Genomic DNA, 26074 nt, shown 5'->3' with positions numbered 1-26074 from the left:
AAGCTTTGCAGATTGAACCACTGTGTCAATATAAACACGGACCACTAGAGGTCACTAGGCTTTGTGAATTGAACCACTGTGTCAATATAATCACTGGCCACTAGAGGTCACTAGGCTTTGTGAGTTGAACCACTGCAATATAAACACTGGCCACTAGAGGTCACTAGGCTTTATGAATTAAACCACTGCAATACAAACACTGACCACTAGAGGTCGCTAGGCTTTATGAATTGAACCACTGCAATATAAACACTGGCCACTAGAGGTAACTAGGCTTTGTGAATTTAACCACTGTGTCAATATAATCACTGGCCACTAGAGGTCACTAGGCTTTGTGAATTGAACCACTGTGTCAATACAAACACTGGCCATCAGGGGACACTAGGCTTTGTAATATTGAGTCATTGTGTCAATGTTAACATTGGCCACTAGAGGCCACCATAGTCGCGTCGGCGGAATTCCTGCGACCTATGCAGACTCTCGATCACGTCACTTCCTGTGCGTCTACGTCAGAACACAGTTGACGGCGGGGCTTTACTGCGCATGCGCAACTTCACCGCGGCTATACCGCGCGTGCGCAGCCTCTCCTTTCCTTTAGACTCGAGCGGGCGGGCCGAGTACATTATCATTACATTATCGTCAGCACCGCCTCCAGCCCCACCCCGCCCCTAATACGCCCCTAGCCTGCTCTAGAGAAGGGGGGCGGGCCCCGTGCATAGAATTACAACAGCGGGGAAGAAGGCGGAAGTGTCTTACCGCTCAGTTGTCAGAACTCTATGGTTTGGCTGGCTGACTCGTACCCGGAAGAGCCTGTGCCTTGGTTGTCGGAAGTGAGTTGTCCTGGCGGAAGTCAGGACCTGGTCCGGGTGTCAGTGCCTTGACTATGGCGGTCAGTGGACGTAAGAGACTTCTGCAGCTGGTGACCCGGTTTGGGGTGCTCCTGCTGACCCGGTGCCCGTTCTGGTTTTGTTTCAGCCAGCTTATGCTGTATGCAGAGCGAGCAGAGGCCAAAAGGTACCCAATGTGTACATGACTGACCCTCCCATTCATTTCCAGGGACTCTCAGCTGCTGGTCCCCCCGGTATATGTGAGCGCCATGAGGAGCCCATAGTAGGGCAGAGGTCTCAACGGGGGATGGGAGGGGTGCTTGTCCACCTCTTCCACTGGGACGGCGGCGAGCGCCATGCTTCGCCCGGTGATGGTTGGGAAGAAAGGCGATTGGCTGTTGGTAACTGAGGATTCGTTCATGTGTGCTTCTCTAAAAAGCAGCGGTGGATCGCTTTTCAAAGGCGTGTGACAAGTGGTGATATGACGCCTGCTTTAACCCATAAGACCCCCAGGCCACGTGTCGCCACCACCTGCATTGCATGTGGTTGTGATGTGGCCCCAGTCGCCTAAATGGGTCACGTTCAGCGGGGCGACCAACCTTGCCTGAATGCCTTGTGCAGGTGGCTGGTCAGGAAGGGGTTAACTAGCGGAACTAAAGGGAGGAGCCTCCTCTTCCCAACGCTCCCTCGCCAGTGCCAACATCTTCTCTTGTGTGCCAGTGTTCTGTCGAGAAGTGCCCCCCATCGAATAGTGCCTGCGCATGCGCCAGACGGAGCCGCACTTAAGCTGATTTGCCGATCAGCAGGAGTGACGTAACCAGGGCACAAGCACACATCGTAGGAGGCATCTCTCGATTCGAGATACCATTTCACGGGCACAATTGAAACCTATACAAATAGTGGGGGGAGACCGTAGTTCTCACATTGTGCCTCGCTGTTGCGGGGCGGCTTTGCCAGTGTCAAAGGGCGGGTTGTAACACAGACAAAACCAGGACTTCAACACAGCCATCAGCCGCCCTCCAGCTGCAGCGATGCACAATCTGAGGACTACTGTCTCCCCCCCGCTGTTTTGTATAGGTTTACATTGTGCCTGTGAAATGGTATCTCCCATCGAGAGATACCTCCTACGATGTGCGCATGCACCATGGTTACGTCAGCCCAACCGATCGGCAAATCAGCTGTTGTGCTGTTCCGTACGGCGCATGCGCAGTACATACCGGGCACTTCTCGACAGAACACCGGGTCTCTGCCATCTTTATTGGCCGGTGCGGGATGACATCACTCCTGTGCATGCGCGGGAGCCAGTGATTTCGGCACACGGGGATGGGACCGGCCGCTACAGGTATTGTAGAGGGGACATTGCATGACGCTTGTGGAATAAAATGCCTGCTGCCAGGCAGTATGTTGCATTGAATAATCTTTTTGATCGTCCGATCATATTTCTGATTGGACAGTAAATCTTTTGACATACAATCGTTAAAAAAAAGCTGGCTATATAATAAGCAAATTTCATTCAGCTCCTCTTGGGTGGTCCTGCCACAAAGGAGCCTGTTAGGAGATTTTCAGTCAAACAGCATCTGTATCCAATCAGAAGAAGCTGCTGTTTGGGTATTCTGATAGCTGCTGCCAGTGGCAGCGATTGATCAAGGAACAAGCGATCTCAAATAATCAAAACACACACGGTACCATTCTTTACGTATTGATTGAAAAATGCAATCAATGATTCATAAATTTAAATTAACTTTTATAAATCATTGTTTAGTTGAAGTGATCGTCAAAATTCCTCCACAGCTAATCGATCTGGCAGAGCTGAAATCAACCAGTAAATCACTGTACTGATTCAAAGAACTTGCATTAATGTGTGATTTTTATTTCTTTATTCAATTTGATCAGACTGAATGATTCATTGATCATAGTGATACGTGTGCTGCCGCCATAACTACTAGTAAGTGAAATTGTTTTGGGGGAATTTACTGATACTGGAGCAGCTGTGTATGTCGACCAATCGGCTTCTGTCCTCAGCTTGTTCAGTGAGCCTAGTTTCACACTCTTGCTATGTGCCGGTTCCCGCATCTCTCCAGCAGGCAGTTCACACTGCCCTCTGTGAACCGCTGCGGGTGTCAATACAATGTTAATGATGCCCCCAGATCGGTTCACAGATTGCAGTGTGAACTGTGGATTCGAACAGAGATCGGATCGCATGGGTGAGAACACCCATGCAATCCGATTCCAGTGCGGGGAAAAAAAAAAGTCCCTGAACCCCCTTCTTCCTTATTTATTGCCATGCACAGCTGCTCCAGACTCTCTCTTCTCCAGTTTTAGTAAATTCCCCTCATTGTGTCTTGTACTTCTATAACTTGCCTCCCCGTTTTGAGTGATTATTTATTCTTGTGTTCTTTTAGGAAACCGGATATCCCCGTGCCTTATCTGTACTTCGATCTGGGGGCAGCAGTGCTGTTCGCCAGCTTTATGTCTTTCGGTGTAAAGCGCCGCTGGTTTGCCCTCGGTTCTGCCATGCAGCTTGCTGTAAGCACCTACGCGGCCCACGTAGGAGGTCATGTCCACTATGGTGACTGGCTGAAGGTGAGAATGTCTCATGTGATACCCAAAGTGATAGTTCAGCTTGGGGTGGTTTTTGGCAAGTTACAGTGGAGACGGAAACTATTCAGATCCCCTTATATTTTTCACTCTTTGTTATATTGCAGCCATTTGCTAAAATCATTTAAGTTCATTTTTTTCCTCATTAATGTACACACAGCACCCCATATTGACAGAAAATACAGAATTGTTGACATTTTTTCAGATTTATTAAAAAAGAAAAACTGAAATATCACATGGTCACAAGTATTCAGACCATTTGCTTAGTATTTAGTAGAAGCACCCTTTTGATCTAATACAGCCATGAGTCTTTTTGGGAAAGATGCAACAAGTTTTTCACACCTGGATTTGGGGATCCTCTGCCATTCCTCCTTGCAGAGTCTCTCCAGTTCTGTCAGGTTGGATGGTAATCATTGGTGGACAGCCATTTTTAGGTCTCTCCAGAGATGCTCAATTGGGTTTAAGTCAGGGCTCTGGCTGGGACATTCAAGAACAGTCACGGAGTTGTTGTGAAGCCACTCCTTCGTTATTTTAGCTGTGTGCTTAGGGTCATTGTCTTGTTGGAAGGTAAACCTTCGGCCCAGTCTGAAGTCCTGAGCACTCTGGAGAAGGTTTTCGTCCAGGATATCCCTGTACTTGGCCGCATTCATCTTTCCCCTCGATTGCAACCAGTCGTCCTGTCCCTGCAGCTCAAAAACACCCTCACAGCATGATGCTGCCACCACCATGCTTCACTGTTGGGACTGTATTGGACAGGTGATGAGCAGTGCCTGGTTTTCTCCACACATACCGCTTAGAATTAAGGCCAAAAAGTTCTATCTTGGTCTCATCAGACCAGAGAATCTTATTTCTCACCATCTTGGCGTCCTTCAGGTGTTTTATAGCAAACTCCATGCGGGCTTTCATGTGTCTTGCACTGAGGAGAGGCTTCCGTCAGGCCACTCTGCCATAAAGCCACGACTGGTGGAGGGCTGCAGTGATGGTTGACTTTCTACAACTTTTTCCCATCTCCCGACTGCATCTCTGGAGCTCAGCCACAGTGATCTTTGGGTTGTTCTTTACCTCTCTCACTAAGGCTCTTCTCCCCCGATAGCTTAGTTTGGCCGGACGGCCAGCTCTAGGAAGGGTTCTAGTTGTCCCAAACGTCTTCCATTTAAGGATTATGGAGGCCACTGTGCTCTTAGGAACCTTAAGTGCAGCAGAAATTTTTTTGTAACCTTGGCCAGATCTGTGCCTTGCCACAATTCTGTCTCTGAGCTCTTCAGGCAGTTCCTTTGACCTCATGATTCTCATTTGCTCTGACATGCACTGTGAGCTGTAAGGTCTTATATAGACAGATGTGGCTTTCCTAATCAAGTATAATCAAAGACAGCTGGACTCAAACGAAGGTGTAGAACCATCTCAAGGATGATCAGAAGAAATGGACAGCACCTGAGTTAAATATATGAGTGTCACAGCAAAGGGTCTGAATACTTAGGACCATGTGATATTTCAGTTTTTCTTTTTTAATAAATCTGCAAAAATGTCAACAATTCTGTGTTTTTCTGTCAATATGGGGTGCTGTGTGTACATTAATGAGGAAAATAAATTAACTTAAATGATTTTAGCAAATGGCTGCAATATAACAAAGAGTGAAAAATTTAAGGGGGGTCTGAATACTTTCCATCCCCGCTGTACGTCACTCTTTGCTGCCTTCTATCTCTTGATGGCTCAGATGCCGTCCATCTGTCATGTTTATTAGGGTACATGGCTGCAAGAGGGTCATGCAGCGCACAATTTTCATATGCATGCATATTTCAGCCTGTCATTGATTTTGACAGGCTGCTGGAAGCAGGCTGTATACTGCACCTGTGGCTCCTGGGTAAAGACGTTCACCTTATTATGCACTACATGGTCCTCTTGCAGCAGTGTGCTTGTACCGTAATAAGCTCCCCCCCCCCCTTGTGCATCCCCTTTCTCCTTACCTCCTGCCATTGACCTTCTCCCTGAATTCTTCTAACTTTTTTCATTATTTAAATAACAAAACAGTGCTGCGCTGCCTAAATAAGAAACTGAAATAGCTGAATGTTAATGCTCACAAGAATAAGTGATAAACTTGCAAAAAATAGCAAGAAACAAGGTGCACAATCAATTAGTGTTCCCTATGTTGAGATAATACACAGTAGAAAACATTCAATTAACAACACTAATAAAGTGACATGAAAATTCAATGTGATATAAAGTCCATAGCAGTCCTCAATATCTTCCAAACGAAAATACACCAATCAGTGGAAATAATTCTAAAGTGCTGGTGCTCTCTTCCACCTCAGTGTCCTAGCCACTCACCTCAAATTCTGACCCCTGTTTCACCAGTAGGTCAAAATTAGCAGATTCCCTCTCAGGGATACAAAAGGATCAGCCGGGCGTGAAGCTCCAATTTCATCCGTGCAGCCAAAGGCTGATTGCCTGGCTACCAACCAGTGGGATAATCCCTCAAATGGATCCGGTGAACATGGGAATAAAAAAAGCCAAATCTAGTGCTGTCTGTATACCAAAGGATTTATTTCATCAAATAAAACATTAAAACGTTACTCACAAATGAAGCACTTAGGCAGTGCGGGCTCAGGATACATAAAACAGCAAGATGCTCGTGAGATGACATCACCACTGCGACTCCTCCCCCTGGCAATAGAGCCCCCACTACCTCAGACCATGTTTCGTCTGTTAGGGTTGGGATGTCAGATGTCCATTAGCTATTTTCTCCATCCTCTGGGAGGAGGAGGAGGTCAAAAGAAGAGAAGAGTATCTAGAAATAAGTTTAGTATGGTCATCTTCAAAAAGCAGTTTCTCCAATCTAAAATGGGAAAGTGACACCGCTGTCAATCCAAACTGAGCCGTTACTGCATGTCGCATTGCAGGAAACTATAAAAGTGCTTGTTGGGAATCTTATATTCCAACTGGAGATCCCTAAACATTTTAAAGACGACCCAATTATATTTATCTTCCTTTTGTTCCCCTGATGTCCCTGTTGTGGCTGCTAAGGCAGTACAACCAGCCCTCCTGTACTGGGCCCAGGCCCCATCAGTTCAAAAGGAGGGCCCAGGCACCTGACAACGGGGTCCTGTCAGGTAGGCAGTATGGGTCCTCTCATGATTTTTAACAGCAGTCCTGGCTGCTGCAGAATACTTAGTACTTCTGGGTATGGGGGGAGCACATCCTCAACCCTGTATAAGACTTGACACAGAGCTTACACAGGTTTGGGACTGCGGAGGGATAGAGGGGCCATTGCAACAGCCGTGGGATTTGAAGAGACTCTTCCACTTTGCCCTAAGTGCTAAACCTTGAATCACTGCCCACTGTTTGGTGACTGATTGTAGATCACATATATACTGTATATGGGGCAGGATATGAACATTTATTGTTGTAAGCAACTTTGCCCAGTATGTCTTTCTCTTTTTGGGGTTGTTAGGAATAGGGCTTGTTTGCCCACTGGTGCTTCCTCATGTCTGGGAGCATGGTGGGGGGAGGGGGTCCCCTGATTGGCATGACTATGGCAGGGAGCCTAGTTAAAAAGCTGCAGTGGATGTTGTCACTGGCCTGTATTTAATGAAAACCTGCACTGATAGAATAAGTGACCTGCAATTACTGGCCTCTCCTTTAGAATATGCTGGTTGCCTGGCTTTCATGCTGATACAGTGGCTTTATCAGGTTCTGATCTGGAAAACGCTTGCAGATCAGGGGTTATGACTTAATAATCTGCATGTTTGTTTTTTTTTCTGGGTTTGGTGACTGAGACAGAGATGTTCGGGCAACTAGTATTTTTAGCCAGTAGCCAATAATATCATCTCCTATGTTTTTCTCAGTTCAGGTTTTATCCACCCATCATATTCTCAGAGGTGACTGCCCTCTCTATTGGGCTCATAGGTATACAGGAATAGTAGTATAGCATATAATAGTATAGCATGTCATATGTACACCAGGGTAATAGGTCTCTTGTTCAAGTGCGCAAAAACAGGAGAAACATACTTTGGGCAAACTTGCTTTTGAAAAGCATTGCATAGATCTTAGAACTGTAGTTTTCAATCAGTTTTGTTTTTTTTTTTTTTTAAAGGTAAACTTTTTATTTATTTATTTATTTATTTTTTTTAATGAATATAACAAACTTGTCATAGTTACCTGTTCTGTGCAATGCTTTTGCACAGAGCAGCCCCAATCCTCTTTTTCTGGGGTCCCCCGTTGACGCTCCAGGCCCCTCCTCTTCGGCAGGAGGCCCCCCCCCACACAAAAAGTCCCTTTCCATGGGGGCACCCATGCGGGCTCGCTCCCGAACCGCCCTGTCTGCATCTATTGACACAGAGTGGGCGGCTCGGCCCCCGCTCCCTCATCACATCATTTGATTGACAGCAACGGGAGTCAATGGCTCCCGCTACTATTGATCTGCCCAATGGGGAGGGAGACAGCCATGAGAGCTACTGCTCTTATGCACATCTCTTGATCGGATCGGGCTCAGGTAAGAAAAAGAATGGGCTGGGCACATATACCCTGTTTCCACCGAAAATAAGACCTAGCGTGATTGTCGGTGATGGCTGCAATATAAGCCCTACCCCCAAATAAGCCCTAGTTAAAGTCTTTGTAGGTCTTTTTTTCAGGGTAGAGCTTATTTTCAGGGAAATGGGGTAGGGCTTATATTGCAGCCATCACTGACAATCACACTAGGTCTTATTTTCGGGGAAACAGGGTATCTGCAGTGTTTTCTTATCCCTCTCCAAAGCACTGAGTTCCGTGGCTTTCTCTTGCTCCGTAGCTCTGTTACCAGCCTAATAACTTCTGACAAGTTCTCAGAGACCGAAGATAAAAGGAGCCTGAAATTTGTGTCGTGGGATGCTATAAATAGATTAGCAGACAGCTTGCCTCTCACAGCAGAGTTCTGCACATTACTTCCTTCCTTTGCCAATGTTGAGTGGGGGGGTGTGCCTTTCCTCCAATCAGCTGTCTTGGCTGTGTGCCCATACTCCACACTCAGTGATGAACAGGAAGCGAAAATATGTAACGCGATCTAGACTTTCTAAAGTATATACAGTGCCTTGCAAAAGTATTCACCCCCCTTGGCATTTTTCGTGTTTTGTTGCCTTACAACCTGAAATTAACATGGATTGTTTGAGGATTTGCATAATTTAATTTACAGAACATGCCCACAACTTTGAAGATTTTTTTTTTTTATTGTGAAGCAAGCAACAAATAGGACAAAATAACAGAAAAAGTCAATGTGCATAACTATTCACCGCCCTAAAGTCACTACTTTGTAGAGCCACCTTTTGCAGCTATCACAGCTCCAAGTCGCTTTGGATAAGTCTCTATGAGCTTGCCACATCTTACCACTGGGATTTTTGCCCATTCCTCCTTGCAAAACTGTTCCAGCTCCTTCAAGTTGGATGGTTTGCGCTTGTGAACAGCAATCTTTAAGTCTGACCACAGATTTTCTATTGGATTGAGGTCTGGGCTTTGACTAGGCCATTCCAACACATTTACATGTTTCCCCTTAAACCACTCAAGTGTTGATTTAGCAGTGTGTTTGGGGTCATTGTCCTGCTGGAAGGTGAACTTCCGTCCTAGCCTCAAATCACACACGGAGTGGTACTGGTTTTGCTCAAAAATATCCCTGTATTTAGCACCAATTATCTTTCCCTCAACCCTGACAAGTTTCCCAGTCCCGACTGCTGAAAAATATCCCCACAGCATGATGCTGCCACCACCATGTTTCACTGTTGGGATGGTGTTCTTTGGGTGATGTGATGTGTTGGGTTTGCGTCAGACATAGTGTTTTCTTTGGCCAAAAAGTTCAATTTTAGTCTCATTAGACCAGAGCACCTTCCTCCATACATTTTGGGAGTCTCCCACATGCCTTTTCACAAATTCAAAATGTGCCATTTTGTTTTTTGCTGAAAGTAATGGCTTTCTTCTGGCCACTCTGCCATAAAGCCCAACTCTATGGAGTGTACGGCTTATTGTCGTCCTATGTACAGATACTCCAGTCTATGCTGTGGAACTGCAGCTCCTCCAGGGTTACCTTAGGTCTCTGTGCTGCCTCTCTGATTAATGCCCTCCTTGCCCGGTCCGTGAGTTTTGGTGTACGGCCATCTGTTGGTAGGTTTGCTGTTGTGCCATGTTCCTTCCATTTGGTTATGATAGATTTGATGGTGCTCCTAGGGATCATCAAAGATTTGGATATTTGTTTTATAACCTAACCCTGACTTGTACTTCTCAACAACATTGTCCCTTACTTGTTTGGAGAGTTCCTTGGTCTTCATGGCCGTGTTTGGTTAGTGGTGCCTCTTGCTCAGGTGTTGCAGCCTCTGGGGCCTTTCAAAAAAGGTGTGTATATGTAATGACAGATCATGTGACGCTTAGATTGCACACAGGTGGACATCATTTCACTAATTATGTGACTTCTGAAGGTAATTGGTTGCACCAGAGCTTTTTATGGGCTTCATAACAAAGGGGGTAAATACATACGCACATGCCAATTATCAGTTTTTTTATTTCTGAAAAATAGTTTTATTTATATATTTTTCTAATTTTACTTCACCAACGTAGAATATTGTGTTCTGATCCATCACATATAATTCAGATTAAAAAAACATTTAACTAAAGTATGTAATGTAAAAAGCCAAGGGGGGGTGAATACTTTTGCAAGGCACTGTATAAAGTTGAAGACAGCAGATATACATGTAAAACTTATATAGGGAGATTTGTTTCATCTCTGTGTATCATCTGAGGCTGTTCACTTCACTGGGTATATGAAGGATTTACATCCACTTTAATGCATACTATTGTAGGCACTACTACTCACTTCTGGGTCCTGTCCCATGATCTTGATGTCACCGCCTCACCTCATCCAGTCAGTGAATTCTCTGAGTTCATTAAAAAAGTGCAAAGTGTTCTCTGACAGGCACCCATGCAGAGGGAATGACCTCCTGGTGATCATAGTAGTAGAGGTGCCTACTACAGTGATTTCCAGCTTCTTTAGGGATTGCACAGCAATGACATATGTATAATTACATTGGTCCAAGCTAGATCAATGTAACTGTGAAAAAATATACTTACCTGGAATTCAGCTTTTAAGTGCTGGAGAGGTGTACAAGAGGGTATGACAGCAGGAAGTACATGCAGGTGAAGAGTACTGATGGTATGACCGCAGGATGTAAGTGCAGGAGAGGAGTACGGAAGGTATAGCGATGGGCAGTGTATGCAGGAGAGGAGAGCAGAGGGAATGACCATGGCCAATAAGTTCAGAGGGTAGAATGGCAAGCAGTATATGCAGGAGGGCTAGTGGAGGGTAGTATGTATATGAGAGGAATATGGAGGGTAAGGCAGGAGAGAGGTGCAAAGTGTATGACAGTATGTACCAACAGAATGTATGATATGACAGTAAGACGTAATTGCAGGAGAAGAATGCAGAGGGTGTAACAGCATGTAGTATATACCAGAGAGGAATGCGGAGGGTATGACAGCGGGCAGTAAGCGCTGGAAAGGAGAGTGGATATATATATATATATATATATATATATATATATATATATATATATATATATATATATCACACTGGTAGATTTTCAATCTACGTTCATACATAGTCAGATTTGCCTCTGTTCCAGCTTGGCTGAGTTGCATGTAGTTTCGCACTGTGCCTGTGGGTGTCGTTGTCACCATGGGTCGGTGTTGGAAAGGCAACACGTTAAAGCGTATGAGTGTTCCTCTGTCCCGGAGATAACTGGGTGGAGGTGGTCCTCCAAGTTGCATTCTGGGAGAAGGTATTTATGGGACAGACGCCATGTTTTAGGGTTTGTTTTCGTTCCACCTGCTGGCCCTCCTGGCCGACAGGTATGTGCTAGGAGTACTACCTTGTGGTCCTCCGACCGGGGGGCCCACGTTGCTGCAGCGTGTGCCCAGAAGCCTGTCTGGGGCCTACCACAGCGGCAAGGGAATGGTCCTGGGCTGTCTGTCCTAGAGGGAAGAAGCTGGACAACTGAGAAGATCCCAGGGGAGGACCCATCATGGAAGGATCATGCAGAGTGCTGGTCTGGAGAGGGGCCCGGTGACTCAGTTGGAGGACGTATCCTAAAGTAATCCTATCGCATAGTACTGCCGGGTCGGCTTAAAGGTTCTAGTGCTGTGTTTGCTATTCATCGTAAACCATTACATCCTGTGGCAGAGGATCATACGGGTTTCTATTCCATTCAAGTCTGTGGCAGAGACTTTTGTTCGTGCTACGTACTGGCTACTAGGTTAGTGAGAGAAACCTATCCAGGTGGGCAAAGATTCACCTCCAAAAAGAGAGTACATTCATCTACAAGATTCCAATTACTAATACTACACTAAGAAAAGGTATTTCAACTTCCCTGCAACTCTTCTTCTACCTCTTTCCTGCTACTTCTTTCAAAATTAAAATTTATTAAAGCATTGGAAAAGATACTCAAGTGTCCGGTGCCTACATTGTCCGGTATTAAACTCAACGGGACCCTAGATACATACGCATACATACATACATACATCTATTTTAGTTAGTCGGTATATCAATACTAATTAGCTGGCACATACTATTCACAATTAGCGCCCCCTGGATTCAATCTTTCACTCATCACTGAGAGGACATCACTCTTTTGAGGGGAGCAGCATTATGTTTTTATATACACATTTTTTAAAATATTTATTCATGTGTATTTTTAGTGGCGCAGGGGTTTATCACTTACATTTTTTTTTTTTAATTGTTGTCCTAATAATTGGTCTCCCAAAGGCTGATTTTTAATGGTTTCCACTCCTCCATGTTACTCAGGTACGAATGTACTCTCGAATCATTGCTGTCATCGGGGGCTTCCTCATTCTGGCCAGCGGAGCTGGAGAAATCTACAGACAGAAGCCTCGTAGCCGATCAATGCAGACCACAGGACAGGTCTTCCTGGGCATCTACCTCATCTGTCTGGTATGTAGACTGGTTCATAGTGTTTACTATGAGCACATCTGATTGGGTTAGGGTGGATGAATACTTTTATAACCCTGTTTATAAGGAGAGTTTGCATTTCCATGCTTTTCCTTTCTGCATGCCACAATGCAATGATCCATGCCTGAATATCTATTCATAGGACTGGACATTGCCACAGAGAGAGAGAAGGCGCCTGTGCTCCCGATCTCTAAATTCTGTGGTTGCAAGGGGAGGATTTGTAGGGGGCAAGGGTGTAGTGGAGTGTTTGCATATAAAAGTCAAGGTATGTTCTGCAGCAAATGTTTATCTAGCATTGGGCAAAGCTTGGTGCTGACTAAAGGACAGAATCAGTAGTTGTTATTATTATTCAGGATTTACCATATATAGAGCCAACAGTTTTCGGGGGTGGGGGGGGCATTACAATACAGTTCAATACAGAGGGAATAGGAGCTCATAGAGCTTACAATCTAAAGGGAGGGGGAGGTGGTACAAAAGGTAATAGCTGCTGGGGATGATCTGATGGAGGTGACTCAAATACAGTTCTTAGGTGGAGGTGGTGTAGGCTTCCTGGAGTTTTCAAAGATCGCCTAATGGTGGACTGGGTAGGAGCTGACCGAACATACTGCGGAAGGGAGTTCCAGAGGATGGAGGAGGCTCTGGAAAAGTCCTGGAGGTGGGCATGGGAAGAGGTAACAAGGGAGCTAGAGAGCGGGATCTCTTGGGAGGAGCGAAGCGGACGATTTGGGTGATATCTGCAGATGAGGTTGGTGATGTAGCTGGCGGCAGTGTTGTGGATGGCTTTCTACATTGTGTATCAGTTTTTTTCTTAAAGTCTCTGTTGTCTCTACTAGGCATACACTCTACAGCACAGTAAGGAGGATCGCCAGTCCTACCTGGACTTCCTCCCAGGAGGCGAACCGACCCTGCAGATCCTTTTTGTCCTGTATGGAGTGCTGGCGCTGTCCTTCTTGTCCGGCTACTACGTGAGGTTCTCTGCTCAGGTACTCGCTGTCCTGCTCCCCTTCTCTCTGCTCCTCGTAGATGGAAACATTGGCTTCTGGCACAAGGACCGTCGGGTGGAATTCTGGAACCAGATGCGAATGATCGGACAGAATGTCGGCATTTTTGGAGCTGCTGTCCTATTGGCCACAGATGGTTGAGAACAAATCTATTAGGGGGTTCATAATTCAGCAGCAAACCAATGGCACACAACTGTTTCAAGTTCTTTATATCGTCCTCAGACTTTCACGGGAGCTTTTCATTGGAATAGCTCGGTATCTGTAAAACAGGTCCCATAAATCATTGTTCATATCACCCAGAATCCTCTGCTCTGTGGTCTGATGGCATGAGGGATGCACCATTTTATTTACATTCCATATTTCTGCTATGCTGAGTCTAGAAGTGTTTTTATATGTATCTTGATTGTTCATGTGGGTGAAAGCTCTGCAGTATTGAAGGTCATTAGCCTCCAATGGACAGAGTGAGTAAAAAAAAAAAAAAAACATAAATTGATGGCCAGTACCCTGCTGTGGGTTTGCATGTACAGGATAAACCACATAAACAGACAACATATTATGAAGATTGGTCCCATTTGGCAGCTACAGACTGTACAAAGTTAAAATTTTGAGCTGCGATGTATATTTGTGACTACCCATGTTCATTATAGACGTGAACAAAGCATTGGGCATCAAACTGCATGTCACCAAACACAGTTCAGTGCTCAGGTGTAGGGGATTCTTCTGGAAAGTTTTGAGCTCTTTCCTATTCACTCACAGAATATGCCTGGGAAGAGATTGATAGCCCCAAGCTCATTAGCTAAAATCAAAACCATAAAAATCAGCACAAGGGACATACCTGACAGTATGATGTTTCCCTTGTACTGATGCTTCTTTTAGGAGAACTCTTCCTCAGTCCTGAGCAATGCCAGTTTTTAGTGAATGCTGACAAAATGTACCGACTATTGGCTTCTTAAATGTGTCTTAGGTACTCTGGCTGAAGGTCTCCACACCTGAGTTCCCAGCTCCACCGACCCAATGTTGTCACTGAAATGTTTATTTACCTTATATTGCAAAGACTGTAGCAGGAGCAATAAGGTTCTGTGACTTGTCCTTGTAATGGTTGTGGTGGGTGTAGCTGAGAACACTGCCATCTTTAGGGCTCGTTCATACGATCTTCGGTGAACTGCATTTTTTTGCACTGGATAAACGCACGTCATAATTGTTTTTTATGTGGCCTGTACGCACCAGAACATGGGTTTGATGGGTGGTGTGGAAAAATCCAGCTTGTCTGCATTTTTCCACAGCGCATTAGACCGAATGTCACCACACAGCAGCCCAACGCAATGAGCTGCTGTGCAGAGACATGAATCGAGTGTCGCTTTGGTAGCCAATCGGCTTCTAACTTCAGCTTGTTCAATTGAAGGATAAGTTCACCTTTGGGAATATGCTACATGTTCCACCTGATTTTAGGGTGTAACATGTTCCCAGTGCTGCTGCAGCCGCCACCGGCTGCCCCTCCCCCCATGTTGCTACTGTTTGAAAACAGCGCGCTCATGCGGGGCTCCGCCCACACAGCCACATCATCCATATGCACAGCTTTGTTTTTGCGAATGAACTACAAGCATCAATATCCTTTGCGGCCGTCGGCTTGTAGTTCCACAACGCTGTGGTAGTTCATTGACCATACAGGTAAACTGACACACTAACAGTAATCTGCTGGTGCAATGCTTTCCAGGCTCCTACTAAAAAAAATAATAAATGCACATTTTTTACCTGTAAAAAAAGTGCTTTTTTTTTTTTTTTTTTACGTGAGCCTTATCCTTTTAAGCTTTGACAAAAAAAAACCTGGAAGCTGATTGGTTTCTGTGCAGAGCTGCATCAGATTTTGCACTTTCGAGTTTTAGTAAATGAACCCCTGTGTGACACTTCAAATAAAGTTAGGCCTCTTTCACATGGACTGTCCGTTCAGGTCCGCCTGTCAGTTTTTTAGGCGGACCTGAACGGACACTTCATGGAGGTCTATGGAGCGTCGGATGTCAGCGGTGACATGTCCACTGACATCGACCCGCTCCCATCCGAAAAAGTGTAACGGAGGAAAGCCCTACTTTTCCATCCGTTATCGGATCGGGTGACGACGGACTCTACGGTTCGTCATCATCCGATCCCCCATAGGGGAGAGCGGCGCTCTGACAGGTCCGTCGCTGCACAGTGTGCAGCGATGGACCTGTCATCTTCCTGCTCAGCGGGGATCGGCCGCCGATCAGCAAGCGGATGTTCACGGGGCGGATCATCACTGATCCGCCCCATGTTAAAAAGAAATAATCAAGTAAGCAATGTGATGCGCTGAAATGCGCATTGCGCTGCTCTCTGCGGGAGCCAACACTAACATTAGCCCATCAGGTAAAACGCTGCGTTTCACTAGGTGGGATAGTGTGAACCTGGCATTAATGGCATTTAAAAGATATTCAAACCTGCTTTATGAAATATGCACATTTTTCTTGATTTATAATGTAGACATAAAGGCGTGTTTTGTTGTTCGGTCACTTGTTGAAGGACTGACAAAGCAGCAAATATTTCCTCCTAATGGGTGCTGGATATGTGAAAGAGACTTGTTCTGGCATAATGGAGCTATGTTTACAAAGTTATTGTTTTTCGTATATCTGTCTTACACTATCAGATTTGTTATGGGTAATTCTTTAACGCATGCGAGAAATATGGGACTGCCATGGCTGATCCCTTCCAGGGAATAATGGTCCTCTGACTTTAATATTTTTAGTCACTGACCTGGACAAGTTTGCTGTGTAAAGCCTACCACTATGCTGAAAAACGTTGCATCCCCTGTATACTTACCTTTTTTTCTAAATCCGGTTTGGTCACGTGATCTTGCATCTCCAGCTTCCCCGTGTAAGTGCTTGACAACGGCTGTGATTTCCGGGACCTGTGTCATCACCCATAGTCTGCTGTGGATGGGGAGGGCGGTGCCTGTGCACCCTTAAAGTGATACTAAAGGATCCTTTTTCTTTTAAATAACAAATATGTTATTCTTACCTCCACTGTGCAGCTCGTTTTGCACAGAGTGGACCCGAACATCCATTTCTGGGGTCCCTTGGCAGCTCTTGCGGCTCCTCCCTGCATTAGATAACCCCTTGGAGAAGCGCTCTCATGGCGCTCCCGAGTCCAGCATTTGGTGTCCATAGAGGCCGAATGCAGGACTCGGCCCCACCCCCGGCGCCCGGGTCATTGGATTTGATTGACAGCAGCGGGAGCCAATGACTGCGCTGCTATCAATCTATCCAATCAAGAGCCGGGAACCCATGGAGAGAGGGACGGTGGGGACGCGCCAACGGAAATTCGGGGCTCAGGTAAGTAAAACGGGGGGGGGGGGGGGGGGTTGGTGACTGCAAGGTGTTGTTTCACCTTAATGCATAGGATGCATTAAGGTGAAAAAACACGAGCCTTTACAACCCCTTTTAATGGACAGGCCGCCCCTGGCATTAGAAGTACACAGATCTTGTTCTTTTTTTTTTTTTCTTTTTATACAGGATATGCAGGAATTGGGCTTTGCTTCTAGCAGGGGAAGGCCATCAGACCTTATGGGCATAATTGCCTCGGGTCAGTGACTCCAAGTATTATTGTAAGAGGACCAAAGTTACAGAGAGCAATAGCAGCCTCCATTCTTGGCAAAGTTTCCTTTTGAAGCCTAATTGAACTTTTAGTAGATGTTAACTAAATATTTCGGGTGCATCAGAATAAAAGGTGTTCGTAGTCTTAAAAAACAGGTTGCGTAAAAAGAAAAGGCCTATCCCCTGCCAGTAAGGTGTAAGGAGCAAGCAGTGCAGTGGCCTCACAAACCCCCTGCTAAGCCAGAGCTAGATGGTGCCCTCCAGTCATCGGGCAGTATGAACTGTGTTGATCGCAGAGCTATACATTTAGCTCTGCAGGGCGGCATGTTGAACCTTTGAAGAGAGACCACGGCTTCCACACAGGGAGCAAGGGTCCCCCTTTACACCATACTGGCAGTGGACAGGCTTTCCTGCTCCAGATGTGGCTGCTTTCTAAATAATACACACCAAACCATTGCACACTTTTTGTTTTGCTAAACCTGGAATATATTTAGGTCATTTTAAACTGAAAATCCAGTTAAGCTTTAACCACATGCCACACATGGTGTTTCTTTGTGGCAGGTGAATAAGTGTGAAATCTGCTACTTTTTTTTTTTTTTTTTATATTGACGTCTCTAAATTTAAGGTTCTTGTATGATTTAATTTATTTTTTAATGTCTTAAATCTTGAAGCTGTGCAATACATACTGTCCATGCTTTATTTAACTCTAATTTTCTGATTGTTGTAGAGTCTGGACAGCTGAAAATCAGCCTTAATTGCACTTCTGCAGTACCACATCTTGGGGGCAGCAGAGCTCCCTATGAACCTCTATCACTATACACACAGTATGTTTTAGTTTTATATAGTTGAAATCATGTGCCTTTTTTTTTTAATTAAGCTACTTTTTTTTTCTTGTAGAGCTGCAAATTTGTTCATTTCTAGGATGCAAATCATTGATTCTGATCTCTTTTTTTATGTCATTGCATTCTCTGGGTGAAAGAAACTAAAAAAAAATATATATATATATATATATATATATATATATATATATATATAACCATTATGAAAGGGAAGATAAATAGAAACTAAATGTGTTTGTTTCACCTTTTTTATACTTATTTTCATTCTAGTAAAGTTCCTTTATCACCTATACAAGGTGAAACAGTATAACCATGTACAGAACAAAGCGTGCAAGAGTGACCCAACATGAGAGGTTGTATTCCACTGCCAGGTATACAGTAAATGGATTTTGCAAAGTTATCTCTGGAAACAGGTTGTCTCTTGAGAACTGTCTCCATGACCAAGCTTTTAGGCTTCCTTTCTTCCTGCTGCTTTATGCCCCATACACACGAGCAGAATTTCTGTCGGAAAAATCTTGAATGGTTTTTCCGACGGAATTCCGCTTAAGCTTGGCTTGCATACACACAGTCACACAAGTTCTCTGAACTTTCGACTGTCAAGAACATGGTGACGTGCAACACTGCGACGAGCCGAGAAAATGAAGTTCAATGCTTCCGAGCATGCGTCGACTTTTTTGCGCGTCAGGATTGCATACAGACTGCATTTTCCGATAGGAACTTTTTCCGACCACAAAATAGAGAACCTGCTCTCAATCTTTTGCTGGTGGGAACTCCACCAGCAAAAGTCCAATGGAGCATACACATGCTTGGAGTTTCCGAGCAAAAGCTCTAATCGGAGTTTTGCTGGCGGCATTTCCGATCGTGTGTACGCGGCATTGGAATGGGTTGTTTAATGGAATTGATTTTCAAGGGAGGACTTCAACCATTTTTACAGAATCTTAGATTTAGGCCAGAAAATTGCAGATAAACATTTTCAAAGGGAAAATCTGCCAGATCTCATTTATTTTTGAATGTCTTGTAATCGTCTAAAATGTTTTTTTTTTTTTTTTTTTTTTTTTTTACCAGTGAAGATCCAGTGTTGTGTAGTTCCTCTGGCGATCTCCTCTTTTTGGCGTTTGCACCCTTGTGGCCGGCTGTACTTGACGGGCAGATACGTAGATAAGGCTGATCAGCTGTATGAGAAGGGAGAGGAGGGGGCTGGTGGAGGAAATCGCAATACTGGATGGGGCCGGCCAGTATATAGTTACTCACACTACATCTACAGCTGAACAAACTATGCATTACTTTTTATTACTCGTTAGTAAGTCCTTGTCTGAAGAATGAAGAGCAAACAATTTGCAAGGCATTTCAGAAAAATCTGGACATTTTTTTGAAACCCTTTAGGGCCAGTTCACACCATAGACACGCAATCCGGATGCGTTCCAGATACTTTTCTGCATGTGCGTTTTTGATGCAGTCCAGTGCATTTTTTGTCCACCTTCTTTTTTTTCTTAACTTTTTAAATAAGGACATGTGTTCCAGTGCATTTTTGGTGCGTTCCAGTGTGTTTTTGATGTGTGTTACAGCGTTCCAGTCCAGTGCAGGAAAAATCCTTTTTTTTTTTTTTTTTTTTTTTCTAGAACTGACAGCACTGGTGTGAACTATGCCATTGAAAACCATATAACCTACTCTCCATGTGTTTATGATGCAGGAAAAAAACAAAAAAAAACACTGGACTGCATGTGGTGTGAACGGGCCCTCAAGGTGTATATAATATATTTCTCTATGCTTGGCATCATGCCTCTCTGTGTACAGTTTTCCTTACCTCCGGAAGGTTTACCCTTCGTGACCAGGCCGTTTTTTTTGCGATATGACACTGCATTACTATAACTGGCACTTGCGTGGTTGTGCGACGCTGTACCCATATAACTTGTATGTTCTTTTTTTCCCACAAATGGAGCTTTCTTTTGGTGGTATTTGATCACCCTTGCGTTTTTTTTTTTTTTTGCGCTATAAACTAAAAACAAAAAAAAAAAACCCTGAAAATTTTGAAAAAAACCTCAGTATTTTATACTTTCTGCTATCAAACATATCCAATAAATTAAAAAAAAATCCAATTTCTTCATAAATGTAGGCCAATATGTATTCTGCTACATATTTTTTTAGTAAAAAAAAAAAAATCCCAATAAGTGTATATTGATTGGTTTGCGCTAAAATACCATTTACAAAGTATGGGACATTTTTATTTATTTTTTACTAGTAATAGTGGCGATTAGCGACTTAAAGCGGGACTGCGATGTTGCAGTAGACGATTTGGACACTGACACTTTCTCGGGACCAGTGACACTAATACAGTTATTAGTGCTAAAAATATGCACTGTCTACAGTGATTAGTGGTAAAATTATGCACTGTCACTGTACTAATGACATTGGCTGGGAAGGGGTTACCATCAGGGGCGATCAAAGGGTTAACTGTGTGCCTAGCCTTTGTTTTTGTGTACTGTGGGGGGTGCTTTTACTAGGAGAAGATATGGATCCATGTCCTTGCTTTGCAGAAACACAGGATCAATGCCTTCCCTACTGACAGAACAGTGATCTGCCTTGTTTACATAGACAGACTGCCACTATGCTGAATGATAGGTGGGTGTTGGTGGACATCACATCCGCAGTACCCGCAGATCAGCTCCCACTGTGTATAATCGCAGTGGGAGCGGGCCACCGGTGGCGCGCATATGTGCCCCAGACCCTGAAGTATCGGATCACGTACTACGTATGTGATCTGGCGCAGTATTGCCATCTTGGCGCTGTATAAGTAAGTTGTACGGACGGCAAGTGGTTAAACAAATGTCCTTTTATGAACCCGTTATAAAGTTTATTTCTTGGAAATCCTGCCAGTAACAGCACTTCCTGTTGCAGGTTGACAACGCTAAGCTATTTGGACAATAATTAGCTGCGCTACCCTATACTATCCCAATAGTGCAAATGCTAAGCTGCTGTCTTGCAATTAGCCGCTGCATTGCCAGCTTGTTATGGGTGGCTATGGGGCTGCCTATATAATAGACTCTAATAGACCTGCCAGGTGCCTCCAATAGCCAAGTAAAGAAGTCCATACAGCAGGCTGGTAACGTTGCTGCTAATTGCAGGGCAGCACCTTAGTGTGTCAGCTGGCAACAGGAAAGCCTGTTGCTGGCAGGATTTCCAGGTAAGAAACTTTGTAGCAGGTTTACAAACATTGAATTGCTTAAGAAAACTGTATATATGATGTGTGATGCAGGAAATGCTAAGAAATAGATTTTCAGCCTCTTGCATACTAACAATCTAGGTGCAGGGCATCCATCCTGGCATTTTAGAGCTTCTGGGAAGGGACATATCTAGCGTCCAGCCCTGCAACAGGCAGCATGTCAAAGTCTGGCATAGACTTTGACAGGCTGCCTGTAGTGGGGATGGATGCTGCACCACTTGGAGTGACAAACTGCGACAAACTGGCCCTGTGGGCCTTATGGCAAAACCTGCGCTTTACTTTGCATTTACCTCGGCAAACATTTCCTAAATACTTATGACTGCTAAAGCTTCATAAATGCTGGAAACACACCATGGTCTTTTAGAGTTGCTTTTTATAGCTGAAGATTAACCACTTGCCGCCCGTCATATAGCACTATGGCGTCGGCAAAGTGGTTTAGTTATCCTGATCGGATGTCATATAACGTGATCAGGATAACAAGCCGACGCACGCCAGCAGGGGAGCGCCGATCTGAGGTGCAGTGTGTCAGTCTGGCACACCGCAACTCCGTTCGTGGTATGGAGCCTCTGACAGGAGCTATTTACCACGTGATCAGCTGTGACCAATCACAGCTGATCATCGCGTGAACCAGGAAGTGACGGTAAACTGCTTTCCTTGGTTCACGCTGATAGGGAGAGCAAATCGGCGGCTCTCCCTGTCAAAGGGGGGTCAGTGCTGATTAACAGCACATTGATTATCAGTGCAGCCTCCATCAGATGTGCCAATCCAGCTGCCAATAAGTGCCCATCACTGCCAGCCTGTGCCCCATAATAATCGCCTGCCAGTGGCCCTTCAGATGCCACTCAGTCATGTCTGTCAGTAGCTCCTCATCGGTGCTGCCTATCCAGTGCCGCCTATCAGTGCCCATTAGTTTCTATTCTTTCAAAATTGTCGGCCTTTTTTTGTTTATAGTGCAAAAAATAAAAACCGCAGAGGTGATCAAATACCACCAAAAGAAAGCTCTGTTTGTGGTGAAAAAAATGATAAAAATTTAGTTTGGGTACAGTGTTGCATGACCATGCAATTGTCATTCAAAATGCGACAGCACTGAAAGCTGAAAAGTGTCCTGGGCAGGAAGGGGAGAAAGTGCCCGGTATTGAAGTGGTTAAAAAACGCTCATGTATGTATTTAAACCTAGTTTGGGCAGAGATTGTCCTTTTTTAAAGTGGTTGTAAACCTTTCCATATACCCAGTTAAGTGACTGACCTCAAGTGATACACAGAGATTAAACAAATCCTCCTACATAACACACAGGAACAGAGCAGAGTCTGTCAGTCGCAACTGTGTGCTGGAGATCCCTCTCCTGTCACCTTTTTTCTCTTGGTGTCAGGAAAACTTGTCAGAGGTGACTCGTGCAGATAGCAGAGAAACAAGGCACCAGACAGAAATGACACTCAGTGCTCTGGACTGAGACAAGTACACACTATAAAAGGATATGCTTTGTTAATATTTCGTGTCTGAGGTTTTACAACCACATTACTGGTGATCTGCCTGGAGTTCCCTTTAAATACATTAGGATTAATTTACTAAAACTGGAGAGTGTAAAATCCAGGGCAGATCTGCATGGTAGCCAATCGGCTTCTAACTTCAGCTTGTTTAATTAAGTGTAGAGAATAAACCTAGAAGCTGATTGGTTTCTGTGCAGAACTGCACCAGATTTATAAATCAATCCCATAGTGTCAGACTTCTAGTGAGGGAGGATTCGGCGTGGAATCGATCTGCATAGAGTTTAATGGTTGCTCTGCTCTTCAGGATTCAGTAAGAACAAGTTAAGGCTCATACACACTATAAGAAAATCGGGCGAACATTTTCGTCCAAAGAATTGTCATATAGTGTGTACACAACTTTCAACAACCGATTCTGAATTTTCATACGAAAATTCCCGACAAGACAAACTCCTAAATTTTACTCGTACGGGAACAGAACGAACGATTTTCGTTTAATGTGTACCGTATTTTTGTACAAGAAAAATCTGAAAAGAGACTGCGCATGATCAGAAACAATAAACCAAAAAAAAAGCCTTTGTCCTACGAGAATATTCGTAAGAATTTTCATACGAATTTTCTTGCAACGATTCCAATTTTCTGTGAAGCATCGAGAAAAATCGGACGAACGTTCGCCTGATTTTCTTATAGTGTGTACCCCACTTTAGTCCTGAAGTGAGACATGTTAAAGAGGGAGTCCACCTGAAAAAAAAATATTAAAAGCCAGCAGCTACAAATACTGCAGCTGCTGACTTTTAATAAACGGACACTTACCTGTCCTGGAGTCCAGCGATGTCGGAAGCTGAGTAATAGCTCGGCTCTCGGCTGCTGCCGCCGCCATTCTCGAGTGAGGGCATAAGGAAGTGAAGCGTTGCGGCTTCACTTCCCGGTTCCCTACTGCGCATGCACGAGTCGCGCTGTGCGTCCTAAGTGGTCCCCGCGATCTCCTGGGACCTGTGTGTTTCCCAGGAGACAGCGGGGGGGGGGGGGGGGGGGGGCGTGACTCCTGCGGCAGTCTATTCCCGGAAGGTAGACCGGTATCTGCACCCCCCTCCCCCCTGAAAGGTGCCAATTGTAGCACCGGAGGGGGGGGAGGAATCAGATGAGCGGACGTTCCACTTTTGGGTGGAACTCCGCTTTAAGCATTTACTAATAAGGTGAAACTAGTGTCAGAGGGGTGCACAGCAGAGGATTCTGTGGCTAACCAGTGATAGCGGGCATCTTGTGATATCTGGTCTTAGGTGGGACTTTTCAGAGTTTACAATTCCTGACCGCTTAGAGCTATATTTATTCTCTAGGTGGTCTTTATGGCCATGTATGTTTTCTCTGTTACAAAGATGAGCTTAAATCAAGGTGGGGCATAATCACAAGCTCTGGAATTCACTGCTTTGAGAAAAATAAATATTTTTGTTAACTTTGCTCTTCCTTTTGTTATTTTGAATATATTTATTTTCACGTTTTTATGAAAACAAAACTAAAAAAATAAAATCCAAAGGAAAGTCCCGTGTCTGTCAATCTTCTGTTTGAAATGTGAGTAATGTCTCTGAATATTACATACAAACAGCCTTAAAGTGTCTTTAAATTGTAATTCCAACTAGCAGGTTTTATATTGTAGAGCAGAGGTCCGCAACCTTTTTCCACTTAAGGCCCCTTTCACACTGGGGCGGTTGGTGCGTCGGCGGTAAAACGCCGCTATTTTTACCGCCAATTTCGCTGCGCTATTCGGCTGCAGCAGCGCTTTGCGGTGGGTTTTAACCCTTTCTCGGCCACTAGCGGGGGTGTGGGGGGGGGGTAAAAGCGCCCCACTAGCGGCCCAGAAAGGGTTAAAACCACCGCAAAGCGCTGCTGCAGCAGTGCTATGCCGGTGGTATAGCTGCGCTGCCCCATTGATTTCAATGGGCAAGAGCGGTGTATACTCCGCTCCTTCACCGCTCCAAAGATGCTGCTAGCAGGACTTTTTTTACCGTCCTACCAGCACACCGCTGCAGTGTGAAAGCCCTCGGGGCTTTCACATTGGACACACAACAGCGGCTCTTTCAGGATGCTTTGCGGCAGTATGAAGGGGGTCTAAGAGCCAGATTCAATGTATGTGAATGCATGGAGGGCCGCATTCACCTGATAATAAATTAATATAATAATCTGGAACCCTTTACATTACACAGCCACCGCACCTCTACACCCCATTATATTACACAGCCCCCCTACCTCTGGACCCCTTCGCATCACACAGCCCCCCCCCCCCACGTTTTGCTATAAAATTGCGCACGCTCGTGGAATAGCGATAAACTACGGTACTTAAAAATATCCATAGACAACGTTTAAAACATTTTAATGGTTACTAATTTAGAGTTATAGAGGAGGTCTTTTGCTAGAATTATTGCTCTCGCTCTAACGATCGCAGCAATACCTCACAAATATTTTTTTTTTTTTTTTAACACTGTCCCTTTAAAAAAAAAAAAAAAAAAATAATAATAATTTTGATCACTTTTATTGCTGTCAGAAGGAATGTATACATCCCTTGTGACAGTAATAGGCAGTGACAGGTATTCTTTTTATGGAGGGAACCGAGGTCTATAAGACCCCAAATCTTTCCTTGCATTTAAAAGCATTCAAAATACCAAGTTTGGCAGTTTTGAATACTGTACATTTAAATTTGGCACCTTTTAAGTCTACTGTAAACCGGAAATTATGTCATGACATCACTTCCGGGTTGCTAGATCCAAGACCCGATCAAAGCCGATTCTGGCTTCATTTGGGTCTCCAGCCAGCCGGCGGATGTGCCGGCTGGTCGCTTGGGTCTCCTGGTGGGACTGGAGAGCCAGAGTGAGCCGCGGAAGGCAGCGGGGGGAGAGGCATCCCCTCCCACTGCTTGGGATAACAGCCGAGTGGCTTCTTGACCGCATCAGTTGTTATCCCAAGAAAGCCGTCCGGGGAATTCATCACGTGCACTGATGGGCCGGACATTTAGTGGCGGCGGGCCGTAGGTTGCCGACCCCTGTTGTAGATGATGCATGATAAAATGTTGTTGATATCCATTGGGGAACTGTAGACAGCTGTGGCTAACTTTATAGATAACCCCATAAGCAGAATGATAATAATTCTCATTGGGTACCAGAAGGATGGAGTTCGGACAGCATCCAGGGTTCGTATTTACTTCCTGGATTGGGTTGATGACTTCAGCCCTCCCATAGATGGATCGAATCTCAGCTGGTTCAACAGGGCCTGGTCAAGCTTCGATCCGTCTATGAGCAGGCTGGTTGTACTGAAGTCGTTCCATCAATTGAGTTCAGTACAACCAGCCTATTGTATTTTTTGCATGAGATCACTGCTGGCAGCTATAACCATTAGTAATGATCATTGTATTCTCCTGGCAGGGAAGGCTCACCGTCGGCAGAATACAGTAGCTCTGCAGGAGGGATCCCCCCATCAACACGGACTGTGGTAATAGCAGGGAAACAAGCAGTTTTCTTTCCTTCCACCTGTGCCT

General features: G+C 44.8%; 1 protein-coding gene across 1 annotated transcript; it reads left to right on the top strand.

Moving 5' to 3' along the window:
* The first annotated feature begins 720 nt into the window (after positions 1 to 720).
* Positions 721 to 24086, top strand: TMEM101 (transmembrane protein 101). The gene is made up of 4 exons (XM_073607790.1): positions 721 to 1014; positions 3230 to 3410; positions 12238 to 12384; positions 13236 to 24086. Exons 1-4 carry the CDS (start codon positions 884 to 886, stop codon positions 13542 to 13544), a joined length of 768 nt encoding a protein of 255 aa, XP_073463891.1. The 5' UTR covers positions 721 to 883; the 3' UTR covers positions 13545 to 24086.
* Positions 24087 to 26074: the final 1988 nt, after the last annotated feature.

Source organism: Aquarana catesbeiana, linkage group LG12 (genome assembly GCF_042186555.1).
Source record: "Aquarana catesbeiana isolate 2022-GZ linkage group LG12, ASM4218655v1, whole genome shotgun sequence".
Taxonomy (NCBI): Eukaryota; Metazoa; Chordata; class Amphibia; order Anura; family Ranidae; genus Aquarana; species Aquarana catesbeiana.
Note: the sequence above shows the minus strand (reverse complement) of the source record. Positions and strands in the feature narration are given on the sequence as shown.

Bases quoted from the DNA above. Each gene is read 5' to 3' on its own strand.
- TMEM101 (XM_073607790.1), top strand. From the start codon at position 884: ATGGCGGTCAGTGGACGTAAGAGACTTCTGCAGCTGGTGACCCGGTTT. The intron at 3,411-12,237 runs GTGAGAATGTCT...CATGTTACTCAG, and splicing joins ACTATGGTGACTGGCTGAAG to GTACGAATGTACTCTCGAAT. The intron at 12,385-13,235 runs GTATGTAGACTG...TGTCTCTACTAG, and splicing joins GCATCTACCTCATCTGTCTG to GCATACACTCTACAGCACAG.